General features: G+C 42.4%; 3 protein-coding genes across 3 annotated transcripts; all 3 read right to left on the bottom strand.

Annotated features, from left to right (window-relative positions):
• Positions 1–474: 474 nt before the first annotated feature.
• Positions 475–2,496, bottom strand: LOC130134356 (glutathione S-transferase U8-like). Its single transcript, XM_030617342.2, has 2 exons — positions 2,097–2,496; positions 475–1,025 (listed from the first exon to the last, which is right to left on the bottom strand). Exons 1-2 carry the CDS (start codon positions 2,409–2,411, stop codon positions 660–662), a joined length of 681 nt encoding a protein of 226 aa, XP_030473202.1. The 5' UTR covers positions 2,412–2,496; the 3' UTR covers positions 475–659.
• Positions 2,497–6,658: 4,162 nt separating this feature from the next.
• On the bottom strand, positions 6,659–8,827 carry LOC115690845 (probable glutathione S-transferase). The gene is made up of 2 exons (XM_030617337.2): positions 8,396–8,827; positions 6,659–7,272 (listed from the first exon to the last, which is right to left on the bottom strand). Exons 1-2 carry the CDS (start codon positions 8,711–8,713, stop codon positions 6,907–6,909), a joined length of 684 nt encoding a protein of 227 aa, XP_030473197.2. The 5' UTR covers positions 8,714–8,827; the 3' UTR covers positions 6,659–6,906.
• Positions 8,828–10,799: 1,972 nt separating this feature from the next.
• On the bottom strand, positions 10,800–12,759 carry LOC115690867 (glutathione S-transferase U8-like). Its single transcript, XM_030617351.2, has 2 exons — positions 12,286–12,759; positions 10,800–11,322 (listed from the first exon to the last, which is right to left on the bottom strand). Exons 1-2 carry the CDS (start codon positions 12,598–12,600, stop codon positions 10,963–10,965), a joined length of 675 nt encoding a protein of 224 aa, XP_030473211.1. The 5' UTR covers positions 12,601–12,759; the 3' UTR covers positions 10,800–10,962.
• Between the last annotated feature and the right edge of the window lie 6,891 nt (positions 12,760–19,650).

Raw genomic sequence — 19,650 nt, 5'->3', positions numbered from 1 at the left:
TTCTCGTTTAGCTCTTTGTATATAGTTCCGGCAATGTGGATCAAAGAATTATGGGTTATATGTGCCTCGTTACAATAGTTAATTTCTTTTTTTGTAGTTATATTGAATGTTATAGTGTATTTTAAATTATTCCATATTATTATTTATTAGATTACCGTGTAATTTTCCATGTTTAATGTTATCCTCAGTTAAAGAAACGGTTTCGAATAATCTTGATAAAACCTATCATTCAATAAGAACAATAATGTCATCATCTTAGCCCCAAAGGGGTTGGCTCCGTTGAGTAAGGTATAGGGTCGAGCATGACTCCACGTCCTGAGTTCCATCCACTCTGACCACGGAGTGCTACTAATTTCTTGTGGATTTCAATTCTAAAGAGCTTACGATTTCATTGTCCAAACTCGAAGTTATTTGTCCTAGACGGTAAGAGTTCATCAGGCTTGTTGATCAAACATGCATATAGCACGCGAAATATTACAAATCACAGCAAATTGATGCTTAATTGAACCATGATTCATCATTATCACGGACCATCACCACACCGTCAAGATGCAATAGACTCCTAAAATACCAACTCGAATCAGCTTTATTAAAACCAAAGTACATAACACAAGACAGAGAGAGCCCAATCCAACTACGGCCCAAGGACGACCCAAAACTCACGCTTTATTCTTATAAAAGCTAGTTATCATCTCGGCTTGAACCTTGAAGAAGGCCAAGAGCTTGTCCCTTGGAGGCAGATTCTCCTTGACGGCCGGGCAGTTCTGAAACTCTTCGGCCCACTTGCACAGCAACGGGAAGTCGTCCTCGGTCAGGACGGCGACGCCGACCGCTTCTTGGATGACTCCTACCCAGTACCCGACGAAGTCGGCCACGATGTCGACGAACCCAACGGTCTCGCCTCCGAAGAACTTCTTTCCCGTGAGCTCCCCTTCGAGAGTGCTCAAGAGCTCACGTGCTTCCTCATGCGCCTTTTCCCTTTCAGGCCCGACGCTCATGCAGGATTTCCAGAGAGCTGGCGCACACTGTTTACAGTAAAAAGAACAAATTGTTATGGTGAAAAATGATCTACTGATCATGATGTAGATCTAGCTTAGAGAGGTTGTGGTCAGCAATTGCAACTCAAAGACTTTGGTGATGATCAAAGTCTGAAATTATTACTATTATAGAAAGGAAGATTACATCGGAAATTCAATTCTTAATTATTTTCGTACCCCTTATGTAATAAATCCTCGACCTTTTCTCTTATCTGCTATATAATCTCGAATCTTATGCAAATACAGTATGGTCTTTCCGAGATTGTCATGTTGGAAGTCACGGAAGCCTAGAAGGAAGCCATTTCTAGGAGGACTTGGCGTTACATCTCATCTTAATAAAATTCGCGCCGTTGCACTAATCGAAAGGATAATGACCCTGTTACCTTTTACCATTAAGGTCTACTACTCCCGACAGGATTACTTGGTTTCTGAAGTATGTTCATGATGTTAAGAACATGCATATTCTTTTTCCTTTTAAGACTAGATGTATTAGGTTTCTTTTAAGACAATCACTAATCCAGACATAAAAAAAGGATTATAAACTCAGTCAGTCGCCCATGTGTATTAATTACAATGTTAGGGATCGGAAATACGAGATGCCCATGTGCTCTAGAGCAAGCTTTAGTGTACGTTCAGTGTTCCTCAGACGTATGAAGGACTATAATTACAGAAATGGTTTCAGACAATACTTGTTGACTTTCGAATGCTTGATCTTTCAAAACCCAGATATAACCCAGCAAATACAGGCAGTACGAGTACTCGACCCTAAGATTCAGCTTAGCCTATCATACTCCACAGTTTCGAATCTCGCACTTTTCAATGTCTTCCCCACTAGCCAAAGTCAACCCCGCAGTTTATGCTGCAGCTACATTACCATAATACCTGGCCGGTTTCATGACTTTCACATATGATGAACTAATGTTATCTTCTAGCTATTACTCTGCTTGGCTCATTAAACCTCTGGTGTTCACTTCAACTTTTGCATATTAAGTGTTAACACAACCTGAGTGAATACGTTACAGTGAGCATCAAGCTCAAATTTGAGACGAGAATGGTTACCTTTTCATCCAAGAACTTAGCCCAGAAACGAGCCATGGCTCTCTCATACGGATCTTGTGGCAAGATCGGGTTGCCCTTCCATGTCTCGTCGATGTACTCGAGAATCACCTGAGACTCCGCGATGGGTGTGCCGTTGTGGACGAGAACGGGTACCTTCTTGTGCACGGGGTTGTACTTGAGAAGCGAGGCGCTCTTGTTGTGGAATATGTCCTCCTCGGAGTACTCGTATTCGACCCCCTTGATCTTCAGAGCTATCTCGACTCGCCGGCTAAACGGGCTCCCCCACGCACCCAATAGCTTCAATTCCTCACCCATCTATCCGAACAAGGTCGCGGGTTCTCACACTCTCTGAGAAGCTCTCTTCTTGTGTAGTTAGTGGCTAATAAGAACTTGTGAGAGTCGCGTGTTCTTCCGTTGGCTTCTTATAGGGGTTCAATTGGAGAGATTCCTTAGCGCGGAAGACAGCCCATCAACATCAATGTTGTTTGGTCACAGTCAATGCTTCAAAATCTAAATGAAGTGTTATTGGTGGATGTTGTCTAGACGAAGTCAATTCTACGAAAAATTTTCAGTTTCCAAGACTTGTTGGCCAAGAAATGAACAGATTGGCTGAGCTGAACATAAATACATCACTTACGAATAGATCTATTAAATGGGTGGATCGAGTCGGATTTGTACCGAGTCATAAATGATCCGACCCAAATTGACCCATTAACCCGTTTATGATCCATTTATTTATAATGTAAATATCCCGATCTATACCCACCCCGATCCATACCCAACCCATATCCGACCCGACCCATATTACTAAAACACTTCTATATTTAACTCAATATAGGAAAACTTATTTCTTATATATTTTTAAAAATTATACTACTAAAACATTTTCATACAATACAATTTTTAATTTTTAATTATTATTTATTATTTTTTTTAAAATCCAATTTTTTAACTATTTTTAATATTAATATTTAATTTTTCCTTCATATCCGACCCGACCCATATTACTAAAACACTTCTATATTTAACTCAATATAGGAAAACTTATTTCTTATATATTTTTAAAAATTATACTACTAAAACATTTTCATACAATACAATTTTTAATTTTTAATTATTATTTTTTATTTTTTTTAAAATCCAATTTTTAACTATTTTTAATATTAATATTTAATTTTTCCTTTATTTTTGGCCAGTGGTCGGCCACAACGACAGTCGGCGTCCGGCCACCAGCCACGAGTGAGGATGAGCTCGCTAATCTGACGAGGCCGAGGCCTCGTCGGCCTCAGGCGAGCTCGACCTTGCCCGATTCCGACGAGCTGAGCCTTGCCAGCCTTGGGCGAGCTCGACTGCGCCGGATCTGGCGAGGTCGAGCTCGCCCGAGGCCAGCGAGCTTGAGTCTCGCTAGATTCGGCGCGTTAGAGCTTGCCCAAGGCTGGCGAGGCCTCGGACTCACCGGAATCAAGCGAGCTCGGCCTCGCCGGCCTGTGGCGAGACTCGAGCTCGCTGGCCTCAGGTGAGCTTGACCTTGCCTGAGGCCGGCAGGGCCTCGACCTCTCCAGATCGGCAACCTTGAGCTTGCTCGAGGCTGGCGACCTCAAGTCTCGCCAAATTGGCGAGGTCGAAGCCTCGCCACAGGCCGGTGAGGTTGTTCCTCCCTTGTGGCAGGTGGCCGGTCGTCGCCGTGGCCAGCCACCGGCCGAAAAGAGAAAGATAAAAAAAATAAAATATAAAAGAAAGAAAAGAAAAGAAAAAAGAAAAATAAAAAAAATTCGATTTTTATAAAAATGGATGGGCTTAATGAGTGGGTTGGAAATGGGTTCCACACTCAACTCATTAAGACCCATTTAAAAAGAACCCGACTAAACACAGACTGACCCGAAAAATTTCAGCCTTTTCAGGTTGAGCCTTAATTTATTTCGGGTAACATTAAAAAGGATTGGGTATTGTTATGAATCTGTTGGGCTTGTTTTATACCCGAGCCCAAACACAGAAACAATAGCAAACCCTACCCTCAACCACCGTACAGTAGAAGGATGAACCCAGTGCGCCTTCTTCATCCATCGGCGAGAACACAATTAGAATCGTAGTCTCCTTTCCTCCTCTCGCTCACATGGTCCTCCAGTAGGCCCAAGGCGTCTTTGAATTGCCGACCGCAAAGGTGACCATCATGATGAATCTCATGACGGAGGCTTCACGATGATGATGGGGGATCGATTTGGGATGAACTAGTTTTGGGAGCTGGGATGAAGCGATGTCTTCAGATCCCTGGAAGCAAAATGAAAATGAGGGTTAAGAGTCGAATCCTCTGGTTAAGAAGGTTCTGGCTCTCAGCACTCGGAAGAATTACCCTTGTTCCGACGTCGATCCTCAGGCGAGACTCGTCGACCTTCAGAGCGCTAACGTCGTCCATCGTTCTGACAAAAAAAAAAACGTCCTCCATCATGCTCACCTTCGCATTCGCTTTTGTTTCGCTGCTGATGATCCACTACAAAAGGATGGGTTTTGCAGCGAGAATTTGCTGATGGTCTTCCATCGTTGCCATTGCTGCAGTTTTAGTGTTGTTCTGTCCAGCTTGGCTTTCCATCAATGGTGAGGCACAAATTCCAGCAAGTTCCTAAGAGGCGACAACGGTATGACACCGTTCCCCCGAGAGTTTGATCCTGGGCAAAAGAAAATTGTATTCTTTTGAACTTACTTGTACTGAATGACGAAGTTATGACAAATGGCGTGGATTGATCGAATGAATGCTGCGTTTTTCTTTTGAAACAAGAACCCGACCCGACCCAACAAGATTGTTAAGGTTATGTTTTTGTTCGGGTCGGGTTAGTCCGGGTCAAGCACACATGTGTAGTGTTTTGGGTTAGGTTGGGTATTCTGAAAACCCGCTCCGGCCTGATTTATAGGCTTAAAACTTTAAGATCCATTTAAGATGGGCTCTTCAAAGTTATATTGATCAATTTATGACTCATTTATTTTTTAAATAAGTCATATATGAGTTTTAAGACTCATTTAATAGGTCTACTCACAAATAAAAATATTCAGTTTAGAGATAGGGATGGTTGGATACAATGTTTTAGCATGTCATTCGCAAGATGACTACTGATTTCTAGCGGTACTCCACTGCACCGGCGGGCAGTTGGTGGCTTAGCTGGGGTCAAGAAAGCTACGGTAGACACGATGGTTAATTAAAGTGGCTTTCACTAGGCTTCACTTGTTTTGCAAAACGGGTTAAGTGTGGAAAGATTTTTTCCTTATTTTTTGATGTTTGGATGTGGAAAAAGGAAACGGATAGTAAAGGGAAAATCTAATTTAAAATTAGGAGAATAATTTCCTATTAAAAATTTAAAATTAATTTGCAGGATACCGCTTGATTTTCACCACAACAAGACCATCTCAGATAATCAGATTCAGGTACTTGACAGAAAATCTCGAGAACCTGGCTTTCAGACCCACATTCTTAACGCTTGGACTTGAGAACTCGGTGGCTTGAGTTGGGTCTCTAGCGACTTGACCCTAGGACCTGGGTGCTCGAACATCGGTCCCTGGTGCCCAAACACAAAACACTGGTGTTGATCCCGTAACAAAGGGTTACACATTGTATTTGCAGAGTTACTACTAATTACAAAATATTTATAGTTTTGATATATGTTATAGTGTGCTTTAAATTATTCTATTTTATGATGAATCTTAAATTATTATATTACTATGTTATTTTCCATAATCGTGAAAAAACTTGTCATTCAATATGAACAATAGTGTCATCATCTTAACCCCAAGCAGTTGGCTCGGTTGGACGGGATTCAGCATGCGACTCCACGTCGCGAGTTCGATCCCCTCCGTCTGAGGAGTTCTATCGATTTCTTGTGGGCAATCTGTCCAAGCGAAACCAATGACTTAACTGGGTCTTAACTAGCAGGGTGTTCATGGATCCTCGAGCATTAGTCGGGCGAAATCTGATTGAACCCACCATCAAGAAAAAAGAATAATGTCATTTGCTTTCTCAAGCTTCCAATCAAGATCACGTGAAAAATAGAGGATGAAGGGTTTGTCATTCACTGTGCCTCAAACAAAAACAACAAGATTCTCCACACATGTTAGTAGTAAGATTACAATGCTGCTCGTCTCTTTGTACGAAGTTTTGTGATTTAAGTTACCCCAAACGCTGTTGAAGAGGGCGAAATGTGGATGAGAACAACTGCGTAAAGCATAAGTGAATGTTGTGTATGTATGAGATCCACCGGTATAATTTTCTTCATCCAATTTTAGTTTTTTTGTATTTATGTTTATTTCAGCAAGTTCCATTAATTCTAATAAGAGACAATGGCAGACATAAGTTTCATATGTCTAGTTTTGGAGTGCATGAGATAATCTGAATAGCAATAGTAATTCAGTTGGTCAGTCTCAAAATCCATTAGCTTTTCGTTAACTCTCGAAATGGACCTCTCAAGACATATGTCGACTAACGAACCCCATGACCAGAATGTCCAAACTCTAAGTAATCTGTCTAAGACAGTTGGCAAGAGCTTATCAGACTTGCCATTCATCATGCACATTGTACAAGAAGGAAAAAGGCATTTGGATTTTCATTTATTCCAGAAGGAGGACATACATATAGCATGTGGAACACCACAAAATCACAGCAAAACGATGCTTAATTATACCATGACTTTTTCGTTATTACTGATCATCACTACCAAGATGCCATAGAGTCCTAACGTACCACTAGAATCAGCTTTATTACGACCAAAAAGCCAGAACACAAACACAGGAACCCAATAAAACTACGACCCAAGCATGACCCAAAACCTCACACTTTATTTTTGTAAAAGCTAGTTATCTTCTCGTGGTGAGCCTTGAAGAAGGCCAAGAGCATGTCCCTTGGAGGCAGAGCCTCCTTGATGACCGGGCAGTTCTGAAACTCTTCGGCCCACTTGCACAGCACGGGGAACTCGTCCTCGGTCAGGACGTCGACCCCGACCGCTTCTTGGATGGCTCCGACCCAATACCCGACGAAGTTGGCCACGATGTCGACGAACCCGACGGTCTCGCCTCCGAAGAACTTCTTGCCCTTGAGCTCGCCTTCGAGAGTGCTCAAGAGCTCACGTGCTTCCTCATGTGCCTTTTCCCTGTCGGGCCCTACGCTCATGCTGGATTTCCAGAGAGCTGGGATGCACTGTTCAAGGTAGAAAGAGCGAAATTGTTTTTGGTCAAATGATCTCGTGATCATGAACTAGATCTAGCTAAAGGCGTTCTGGTCACCGATTGTAACTCACAAACTTATACCTTGGTGGTGATCAAATTCTAAAACTATTATTATTGTAAGGAAGATCATATCGGAAATTCAAGTCCAATATATTTTGGGGAAAGTACAAAGAAAATCCTAAACATGTTGCATTGGTGCAAATTTAATCATAAACTTTTCAATTGTGCCAATTTAATCTTAAACCTGTTCATATTTTTTCAATTGAGTACACTATCCAATTTTGATTGGAAATTGCTAACGTGACGCCAACCATCCTACGTGGCATGGCCGGCGCCAATACAAACAATTTTTATTAATTTTTTTTTTCTAATTTTCCTTTCATTTTAGCCGGTGAAGATCGTCAGCCACTGGGCATGGGCTAGCAAGCTCTCGCTAGATTTGGGCAAGGGCCTTCGCGCCCTCACCTAGACTGGGCGAGGCCTTTGCGGCTGGCGAGGGCTTTGCTCAGATCTGTCGAGGGCCTTTGTGTCCCCGCCGGCTGCTGGCGAGGCAATCCTGGCCAGCGGCCGGTTCACCTAGTGCAACCCTTGCCGACCAAAATTATAGTAAGAAAAAAAAGAAAGTATAATTCAATTTTTTTTAAAAAAAATTGTCAACGTCAGTGCCTGCCGTATCGTTTATATTCATGGTGGTAAGAAAATGCATATTGTTTCTCCTTTTAAGACTAGATATATGAGGTCACTATTAAGGCATTCACTAATCCATACATAGAAAAGAATCATAGACTTAGTCAGTCGCTCATGTGTATCAATCACGGTCTTACGGATTGAACATACGAGATGCCCCAGCTTCGTTACCATAATATCCGGCCGGTTTCATTGCTATCACGGATGATGAACTAATATTTCCGGTCTTCATGTCACTCATAGTCACAAAGCTCTTTCATTTCTTTGTAACACAAAGGACTTGTCACTCTGATCAGCACATCAATCCTCTCGTGTCCACTTCAACTTTTGCATAATTAGGTGTTAATTCAACCTAAATGAGTGGCTTACAGAAAGTATCACGCTCAACTTAAAGATGAGATGGTTACCTTTTCATCCAAGAACTTAGCCCAGAAACGGGCCATCGCTCTCTCGTACGGATCTCGCGGCAAGATCGGGTTGTCCTTCCATGTCTCGTCGATGTACTCGAGAATCACCTGAGACTCCGCGATGGGCTTGCCGTTGTGGACGAGCACGGGTATCTTCTTGTGCACGGGGTTGTACTTGAGAAGCAAAGCGCTCTTGTTGTGGAGTACGTCCTCCTCCACCAAGTACTCATATCCGACCCCTTTGATCTTCAGAGCTACCTCGACTCGCCAGCTAAATGGGCTGATTCGCACACCCAAAAGCTTCAATTCTTCACCCATCTATCTAAACACAGTCGTGCACTCTCCCACACACTGAGAAACACTCTTTTTTTTTTTTGCTAGATCAGAAACCCTCTTCTTGTGTAGTAGCTGCGTAAGAACTTGTGAGAGTCACATGTTTTGGTTGGCTTCTTATAGGGTTGAATATTAGGGCATGTTTGTTTTGGGAAAATCTTGCGATAAAGAAAAAAGTTTTCCGGAAAATCCTTTTTTAGGAAAATATTTTCTCCTTTTCACATTAGGGAATTCATTTTCTTAATCGTAAGTATGCATATTTTCTTCAATTGTTAATGTTTTTCTGTTGGGTGATCATTTTTAGCAAGTCAAATACGTGAAAATTTCAAAAAACTAATTTACGTTAAAAATTTTCACTCAAACAAAGTCAATGACACAAAATTCTGGAGTTGGTGGTTCGAGACTTGCTGGCCAAGAATTGAGCAGATTGGCTGAAGTCAATTTTGATCCATAGCACACCATGAGAAATATTCAATTCAGAGGTGGAGATAGTCTAATACACTGTTCAGCGTGGACAGAATTGTAAGAAAGTGACAAAGTTTTATCATATGATGGTGTAATCCAATTTGGACTTGAACTCCTAATTTTCTAGTGGTGCTCCACTTGGACCGGCAGGCAGGTGGGACTTGGGAGCCTAGATTTGAATGGTGACTTTTACTTTGGGGCTTCCTTTGTTTCGTAAACTTTCAAGTATTGGAATTTTTTTTTCTTATTTTTTTATTGTTTGGATCGCGTGGAAAAAGAAGAAGAGAAAACGGAAAAGAAAATTTTCTAATCAGCAGAAAATCTATACTTAAAATCACAAAAACAACTTCCTTTTTCAAATTACTGAAAATCAATTTTCAGAATACGGCTTGATCTTCGCTGCTACAAGACTATCTCGGATGATTAGACCCCAGTGCCTAATTGACAGACTCGAGGACCCGACGCTCAGACCAACATTCCCGACGCTTAGACCTAGGACCCCGGGGCCTCGGGCTGGGTCGTCGGGCTTGGGTCCCCAACGACCAGGCCCTAGGACCCGGGTGCTCGAACACTGGTCCATAGTACCCAAATGCGGAACACTGGTGCCGGCCCAGAACAAAGGTGATGGACCAGAGGGATACACATTGTATGTGCATCAGTACTGCTATTTATAAAATTATATCGTACTTTAGATTATCCCATATTGTCATTGATCATAGATTATTATATTTTCGTGTAATTTTGCATGTTTAATGATATTGTCAGGTTAAAAAACTAGTTTCATATAAATGGGGTAGAATATGTCATTCCATACAAAGAGCCCTTGAAGTGGGACTTTTTCCGAAGTACCCTTGGAATGGTGTCTTCAAATTAGCCCCTGAAGTTGGTGACTTTGTCTCAATTGACCCCATTATATCGGCGGCACAAATCTTTGCCGGACAACAACGTGCATGTCACGCCATTATTCGTGCCATGGAAAGGGACATTTTTGTCCAAAATTGTTTGAACTCTATATCCAAATATCCCTAATTAAACCCCGATTTCCAAAATCTCTAAACTAAATCCTAATCCCCGAATTTCTTAAATTTTCTGACGATGAGAAATCGACACGGTCGAAGCCAGAGGGTGACACCATGGCGGACTTCCTCGAGAAGCTGGAGGGCCAGATGGGGAGGGATATAAGTCGGCGGACCTGCTGGCGAAGGCGGGGCAATGGTGGCGGAAAGGTCCAGGGAGGAGGCGGAGGTGTTGAGGGAGGGGAGGTGGAGGAGAGTGTGGCGATGAAGCTGTTTAGGGCTCCGAGGCCGATGGAGTTGGACTTGGGCGATGGTGCATCCTCATTGCTAATTTCCTTTTGACATCCGTTAAATCAAACGACGAGAATTCGAAGTTTCTTGGATCAATTGTTTGACAGAAGCAGAGACCACCACGGCATTGTGATTATGAAAATTTATGGGCACTAGAAGTACGACAAATAGCATTAGCTTTTCGTCAACTAGACTGGTTGATCCATTCGTCATGCCCATGAAGAAAAAAGGCATTTTGAACTTCCTTTATTCAATTAAAAAAGGAAATATATAGCACGTAGAACACCCGCAAATTACGGCAAATTGATGGTTAAGTAAACCATGATTATCACGGGCCACCACTATCAAGATGCAAGACCCCTAAAACCCCACTTGGATCAGCTTTATTACTACTAAAAAGCCCTGACTCGAACACAAGAACCCAATCACACCACGACCCAAGGACGACCCCAAACTCGCACTTCACTTTTGCTGAAGGCTGTTTAACATCTCGGATTGAGTTATGAAGAAGGCCAAGAGCTTGTCCCTTGGAGGCAGATTCTCCTTGACGACCGGGCAATTCCGAAAGTCTTCGGCCCACCTGCACAGCACGGGGAACTTGTCCTCGGTCAAGACGTCGACCCCGACCGCTTCTTGGAGGACTCCGACCCAGTACCCGAGCACGTCGGCCACGATGTCGACGAACCCGATGTTCTCGCCTCCGAAGAACTTCTTGCCCTTGAGCTCGCCTTCGAGAGTGCTCAAGAGCTCACATGCTTCCTCCTGTGTCTTTTCCCTCTCGGGCCCTACGCTCATGCAGGCCTTCCAGAGAGCTGGCACGCACTATTTATAGTGGAAAGAACATAATTTTCTTGATCAAATGATCTTGTGGTCATGAATTAATCTAGCAAGAGAAATTGTTATCACATATTGTAACTAAAAAATTCAGACTTTTGTGGTGATCGAAGTCTAAAATTATCATCATCGAGAGGAAGACTACATTGAAAATTCAAATCCTAAATATTTTTCGTACATAAAATGTAACAAATCCTTGATTCTCTCTCTTTTGTGTAATATAATTTCAGATCATATGATAATTGGATACGCCCCTTTCAAGATTGTCTTGTCAAAGAAGTCATGAAAGCCATAGCTCGGAGGACATGGCGTTACATCTCTTCTCGATAAGATTAGGACTATTGCATTAATCAAAAGGATTATGACTTTGTTACCTTTTTACCATGAATGGTCTACGACTTCCGGTATGATTATTCATTTTGTGAAGTATATTCATGATGTTTAGAAAACGCATATTCTTTCGTATTTGATGACTAGATATATGAGTATACTTCAAGACAATCACTACTTAAAACATAAAAAAAAAAATCATAGGTAGATTCGTTCAGTGCACGCTTGATGCCTCAATCAATATTAATTGCAATATTATAATTTGAAACCGCGAGATGCCCATGTGCTCTAGTGCAAGCTTTAGTGTACGTTCGGTGTTCCTCAGACGTATGAAGGACTTAATTACAGAAATGGTTCTTGACGATACCTGTTGACTTTCGAATGCTTAGTCTTTCAAAACCCAGATATATACCTGGCAAATACATACTTCACAGTTTCGAATCTCGCACTTTTCAATGTCTTCCACACTAGTCAAAGCCAACCCTGTTTATCCCGCAACTACCTTACCATAATACCTGGCCGGTTTCATTACTTTCACAGATGATGAACTAATATTATCTTCCACCCTAAATGAGGACGTTACAGAGAGCATCAACCTCAATTTTAAGATGAGATGATTACCTTTTCATCCAAGAACTTAGCCCAGAAACGAGCCATCGCTCTCTCGTACGGATCTTGTGGCAAGATCGGGTGGTCCTTCCATGTATCGTCAATGTACTCGAGAATCACCTGAGATTCGGCGATGGGTTTGCCATTGTGGATGAGCACGGGTACCTTCTTGTGCACTGGGTTGTACTTGAGAAGCGAAGCGCTCTTATTGTGGAATATTTCCTGCTCCGAGTACTCATATTTAAGCCCTTTGATCTTCAGAGCCATCTCGACTCGCCGGCTAAACAGGCTCCCCCACATACCCAATAGCTTCAATTCTTCACCCATCTATCCAAACACTCTCTCACACACTGAGAAAGCTCTTCTTGTGCCTTGGCTAAGTAAGAACTAAGAACTTGTGTGAGTCACTTGCTTTTCTTTGGCTTCTTGTGGGGTTCAATTTTATAGAAGAATCCTTAGCGGGGGAGACAGCGCAACATCGATGTTGTCCGGTGAAAGTAAATGCCAAAATTTTGGAGTTGGTGGTTCGAAGGCATACTGGCCATAAAATAAGCAGATTGGTTGGACTGATTTTGTATAAATCGCATCCAAACTGAATTATAAGAAACTGACAAAACTTTTATGATTTCTGCTATTAAAAAATGACTTGATCAAGACTTAGCTGGTTCAGTTGGTACGCTATTTGACAAGCAAACAGTACTGCATGAAGGGATGTATCGAGAACCGAAACAGAACAATCACGCAGAAATCAGAGAAAATAGACGATGCACGAATTTATCCAGGTTCACCCTCGATTAGGGTTACGTCCTGCAAAGAGATTTCACTATATTTTCGGTTTATAGCCACTCAACTCGTTACAATGATCAGAAAAACGAGCAAAATATATATGTGCCCCAAACGGGCCCAAAACCTAAACCTATACGAAATCTCTTAATCTCGCACCATACGGGCCAGCCCAAACTCGTTGAGGTTTCGTGGGCGCTGCCCCCGAGCCCCTGCCCGCTCACCGGCGAGCGGGGCAACCGTCCGCTGACTCGGGGGGCGCTGCCCCCGAACCCCCGCCCGCTGACCGGGTAGCGGGACACCCGTGTCGGGGGCGCTGCCCCCGAACCCCCGCATTCCACACGCAGGGGTCACATGTCGTTGGATAACACTTCAGTTTCCCTAAGCTCACGTGAGCGTACCCGGTGTGAGAAACAAGAGTCCCCGAAGTATTCGCCAACTCCAACACTGCATCGGCTTTCACCGCACAAGTTGCTGTCCAAGATACCCTCTTAGTCCAGGCTCTAGTAATGGCAGCCATGAATGTATTCCAACCTCAGTGGACCTCCCATCTCCGACCTGGTATAGACTACCCCTTTCTAAGCATCTCTCTCGTGCCCGTGATATCTTTCCTGATAGAGGACGCATGTCGCTTTGGTCCCAATAGTTTTCCGCGAGCCCATAATTTACTACTGTCACTTAGAGGTGTCAAAATTGGTCATGGATAACATTCCTCGACTCATATTTTTATTATTGTATATGGGTTGTTCAAACATTTAAAGAGTTACTCTTTACCAAAAAAAAAAACATTTAAAGAGTTACTACTTACTTTAACCAAAAAAAAAAACATTTAAAGAGTTAAGTGAGTGGATTTAAAAAATTAAATTCAACCAGATTGAGTCTTGATGGATTTCTAGCGAACCCATTTTTGGCCCATTTAAATACAAGGAAAGTAAGTAAATGTCCTATCAGACTACTGTTCTCTATTGCTCGTTCCTGCACACACGAGCACAACCTTCTTCATTCACTCTCGCAGTTGTATCAGGTCGCGCCAAATCTTGACCCGAAGGCATTCGCTTCGTCCTCCACCGAGCTTGGGACCATTACAGGTGCGTCCTTGATTCTCAGTATAAAACTGTACTCTTCAATTTTTATTGTTGTGGCTTCCATTCATGATTAGGTGGGGATATTAAAACGTTTGTGAATGCCGTTTGCTACTTTTTGTATGAATCAGAACTCTCTGATATCCAGTGCTGTTGAAACTATATGTTATATCGTTATTGACAGTTCCCGATGGTCATGGCTAATCTTTATTTCAACGGCTGATAATTGGGTTGGGATGTGAATCAGCACCGCCAAGTGTTTGATAAAAATACAATATGTTATCTTGCCTTTCAGTATATACAACTTGATTCATGTTTTCTCTGACTAATTAGTTGACATGTCAAGATCTAACGAGAATCAAGAAAGATATTCAACCGCCAATCCAATAGAAGAAGAGTCACATCCTTAGTTTATAAGGATGAGGAAAATAACTCCATTTGATAAACAATCGAAAAGATGCACTTTGAATGTATGTTCTGAATTGGAAAAACCGCACGGATGATGATGGCAAGAAAAAGGTCTAACTATAAGTAGTGCGAACTAAATTACATGGCTAACCTTGGGACAAAAAAATTTGATATGTTATTTACGTACTTGTCCCAATTTAGAGGCCAATCTTGACGATTCTCTATGATACAATTCGGCTTAAGTGTGCTTAGAGACATGCTAGCAAGAGCAATAATCAAACACAATTACATATATTCTTTTGTGCAGCTTGAGGCTATTACAAATTTGCTTAGCTACCTCAACTCCAATGTGAAGCACATATCAAGGAATGCAACAAGAAGTGATGTGGTAAAATTTTATGAAACAGAGAAGGGAAATTTGAAATCCAACATATTATAGTCGTGCTTAAAGAGCCATAAAAAGGTACGTTAAGATGTAGCTAGTAGATAGAACTCTACATACCTAGTACTTGAAGGTGTGCTTGTCTTTCAACACGCATTTTCTCATTGAACTTTCTCTCGTGTCAATCACATGAGGATTGGGTAAGAGCTAAACAAAAAATTGCATTTTTCTATGATATTTCTACTCTCTTTCTAGAGTTAGATATCCCACAACAAATTTATATTTAATTGAGGATCACTATACATTTTAAACTATTCAAGATACTATTTCAATTGAGGACATTGTTGAGAATACGCAGAACAATATTGATGAGTATGATTACTTGAGAGTGAAGAACACCTTGGCTCACAATTTATTAACTCAGAATTAGATTTATATTTGGGAGAGAATAGGCTTGATATAAAGCATTACTTGGATCTCACTATTCTTGATTACTCGAAGACGTATCTACAACGGTATCCTAATTTGTCTATCATGGCACATGATATATTGAACATTCCTATCATTATCATTGCCTCAGAGTCGGTCTGTAGCATTAGATGACACATTTTAAATAGATCTCATAGTTCCCTTTCACCAAAAAATGTTGAGCCCGAGTTGTGCAACAAATGTTTGTTATCTTATCAACTATTCATCTAAGTCATCTCATTTTTTTTTATCTGATTCACTTGGTTTAGAGAAGCCACATGATGTTAGCTGAGTTATGATAGTAGAAAACTCATATAGTGTTATGAATATCGATCCGATCTTTCTCTATAGGTGCCTGGATTGAATTTGAAGAGGAGAAAAGAAGGAAGGCTTTAAATTAAGGGTCTTGTTGAGTATCTATTTTGAATTCTTTACCATACCATCAAAACAATTTATCAGCCCGGCAAGTCTTCTTTTTAGAATTTCAATTTGACAATGGGCATTTGAAAACTTCGTTCTACTCCATCTTGCCAACGCCTCAACGACCTTACTCAATTTGCGTACCACATCGAGCTGAGTATTAAACTGGTTATTCCAGGCCGCTTTGACAATGTCTTTACATTCAAGATCATCTAACCATAACACCTCGAATAGGAAACAAAGAGAGTAATAGAGGGCTGTGGTCGGAGCCAATGGCTAGAAACGTAAAGGCTTCCACCCTTGGATGTAACACCGTCAACTCCATATTACAAATGGCTCTATCCAACCTCTTTCTGACCAACTCTACTTCATCTCTGTAATTAGTCTAAGTGAATGCACATCCTTTCCTTTCAATGTCCATAAAAGTACAGTCATTCATCAATTCTCTAAATGCCACCATTCTAGAGTTGTCAGCCTCCCTTTTTCCAACATTCTCCCAATGGTATAATATCTCATTGAAATCCCTCATATATAACCATGGGAGGCTATTGACAATGTGGATAGCTCTCGGCTTTTGCCATAGATGGAGCCTTTCTTGAAATTGGTTGAGGCATGAAGAAAGGAGATTCGCATTGTTGTACCACTAGTAAGATCCCTGCATATGATGTCAACAAGCTCCTCTATACTATCCTCTGCTCCCACTGACACCTTCTCATCCCACATGACTACTAATCTCCCCACCATTCCTATCGGATTGATAATAACTAACCGTTGAAATTGTAGGCAGTGCCTAATGTTAGAACATTTAATTAATACACCACGCATTCATTTAACAACTTAAACTTTTAGGATAATTGACAGTAATTCCACAAAATTTTACATAATATCAAAACTGGAGGTTTTGAGTTCAAATCTATCCATGCCCTATTTGCCTTTCTAATTAAATATGTCCACGCTTAGTAAACAAAAAGACTAGACTAAGCATGATGGAAAATGTTATAATATTTAATTAATACACCACGCTTTCATCTAATAACTTAAACTTTTAAAACAGTTGGTAATTGTTCTATAAAATCTCACACCTGACCCTATCTATAACTGCTCTTTTATTTTTTGTTTCCATCAAGAACATCATATGAGGTCTTTATTGAGCCACAAGGGTTCTAAGATGCTACCCTGATATCCATTGTTACACTGCATCGGTCTTCCGATACTCTGATAATTGATGTGGTATAAAGTAAATTACATATTAGGTTGAAGGAAGCCGATGAAGTTGATCTCTTTACTTCACTACCAGACTTATTGTCGCCAAAATTGGATTGGGTGATGTGACCTTTGTCATTTCATGCAGTATCTAAGACTTTTTGTCCCGGTTTCCCTCTCATAGTTTATCTTTCTTTTCTTTTTTCCTTTTTTTTTGCCCAGACATCTTTTAGCTCTTACGTTATCTTTTAAGTCTGAACACACCTTAATGGGACATATTTAGTTTAGCTTTTTCAAACGGATTTTGTCGGCAAGTGATCCGGAAAACCTGTTAAATATTTTATTAAAAAAATACTGCAATTTTTAATGCTGTCACTTTATCGGTGATACAGGTATTCACTGTTCTAAAAAATGAGTTATTTGTTATTTAATATGCTTAACAAATAACAAGTGCTTCGGTAGCAATAGTTAAGTGAAGCGTTTTTTTATTTATGAAAGATTCTACAATGCCTTAATTCTTCCTTTGTATAGCAAAAATGATATGAAGTGAATAAATAAAAAAGGAAAAAACCACCAAAAACCCCAAACTTTCCATATGACACATTTACCCTGAACTTTTTTGTGACACCAAAAACCCCGAACTTTGCTTTTTGTGACACATTTACCCCAATGTATTTAGTCCATGGGCATTTTCGTCTTTTTACTTTTTCTTTTTTTCTTCCGTGAGGGCCTCATTGAGATCCGGCAGGTCGCCCATCGCCGGATCCAGTGAGGGGCCCTCGGCCGTCATCCAGGGCGGCCCTCGCCGCATTCGGCAGGGCGGCCCTCGCCGGCGTCGGGCGAGGTTTGCCCTCGCACAGGCGACGAGGGCGGCCCTCGCCCGACTCGGCGGGGCCGCCCTGCTACCGCCCGGCGAGCGACCCTCGCCGGCGTCGGCGAGGTCCGCCGTCGCCTAGGCGACGAGGCGGCCCTCGTCCGATCTGCGAGTCGACCCTCGCCAGGCGTCGAGCGAGAGCGGCCTCGCCGGCGTCGGGCGGCCCTCGCCCGAGATCGGGCGGGCGACCCTCGCTCGGCGGCCGGTCGCCCTCACGGCGTCGGCGAGGCCGCCCTCGCCGGCGTCGGGCGAGGGCCGCTCGCTCGCCCGGCGAGCGGCCACTCGCCAGGCGCCGGCGAGAGTCGACCTCGCCCGAGATCGGGCGAGGCCGCCTCGCTCGCCCGGCGCCGGCGAGGTCGACCTCGCCAGATCGGGCGAGGCCGCCCTCCCGCTCCCTCGGCGAGGGCGGACGTCGCCGACGCCGGCGCGCGGTCGCCGCCGCACAGGCGAGCGAGGCGGCCCTCGCGACTCGAGCGAGGTCGACCCTCGCCGCGGCGTCGCGAGGTCGACCTCGCTTTGAGTCGGCGAGGGCCGCCCTCGCTCGCCCGGTGAGGGCGAACCTCGCCGCCGACGCCGGCGAGGCCGCCCGACGCCGGCGAGGCCGCCCTCGCCCGGATCCGCGAGCCGCCCTCGCTCGGCAGCGCGAGGGCGGCCCTCGCCGGATCCGGCGAGGCCCCCTCGCCGAAGGAAAAAAAAAAAAAAAAAAACAGAAAAAAGCAAAAAGACGAAAATGCCCATGGACTAAATACATTGGGGTAAATGTGTCACAAAAAGCAAAGTTCGGGGTTTTTGGTGTCACAAAAAAGTTCGGGGTAAATGTGTCCGAGATGGCAAAGTTTGGGTTTTTGGTGGTTTTTCCAATAAAAAAACATCCTAATCAGATCAAGGAATAGAAATTAAATTTACACTTGTCCAATATATTTAGTGACAATTAATACACTGGAATGTCAAAATTTATTTATGGGTTAATTATAAGATCGATCTCTAGTGCTTTTGACATGCTCATGGGAGACCAATCTACCATCCACCACAAAGAGCTTTCCAACAAGCCCAATATTGTTAGGTGCAATCGGTAAATCACGGATCCAATATTAACTTGAGGGGGAGTATTAGATCGAGGGAAGCCAAACTAGATTTGGACGTGATTTGCTGATTCAAGGATGGAAAAGAGTTGCTTGATTCTTGGCTCCAATTGCTCATTCAAGGATGCAAATGATTTGCTTGAATTTTGGCCAGAAAGTTGTTTACAAACATGTTATTGTTGGATCATAATGTTCTCTCGTGCCATCATTGGTTCTCTTGCATCTTTCTTTATATTTCAAACTTGTTATTTTCTAACCAAAATTTGAATGTTCATATACAGTTTTCTCCGGATTGTCATATTATATAGTTAGTTATCTCACAACTCAATGAGATAAGTCATATTAGTGAGACCGAGTCAAGATAGGTATGCTATGTGCTAGAAGTTGAGCTCTTCTTTTTGCGAACTTCAGTCGATGAAGGAATGGAACCAACCTCCTTATAGTAATTGATCATCACAAGATTGAAAACCTCTATGGACAAACAGGACATAGACGACAACAACATTGCCAATATGTAAGCATGCTCAGAATTTTAAGGTAACTCCACAGATGTACTACTTAAATCAACCAGTTTTAATCGAAATGCATGACATGAAACATCGTTAAGATTTATTTAGGTGCATAACCAAACCACACAAAGCAACCGTACAAATGACAGTGCTTGTAGAAACAGTA

Source organism: Syzygium oleosum, unplaced genomic scaffold (assembly GCF_021117445.2).
Source record: "Syzygium oleosum isolate NSW1041296 unplaced genomic scaffold, Sole_v2.1 Sole_v2.09, whole genome shotgun sequence".
NCBI lineage: Eukaryota > Viridiplantae > Streptophyta > Magnoliopsida > Myrtales > Myrtaceae > Syzygium > Syzygium oleosum.
This window is presented reverse-complemented; position numbering and strand designations above follow the sequence as displayed.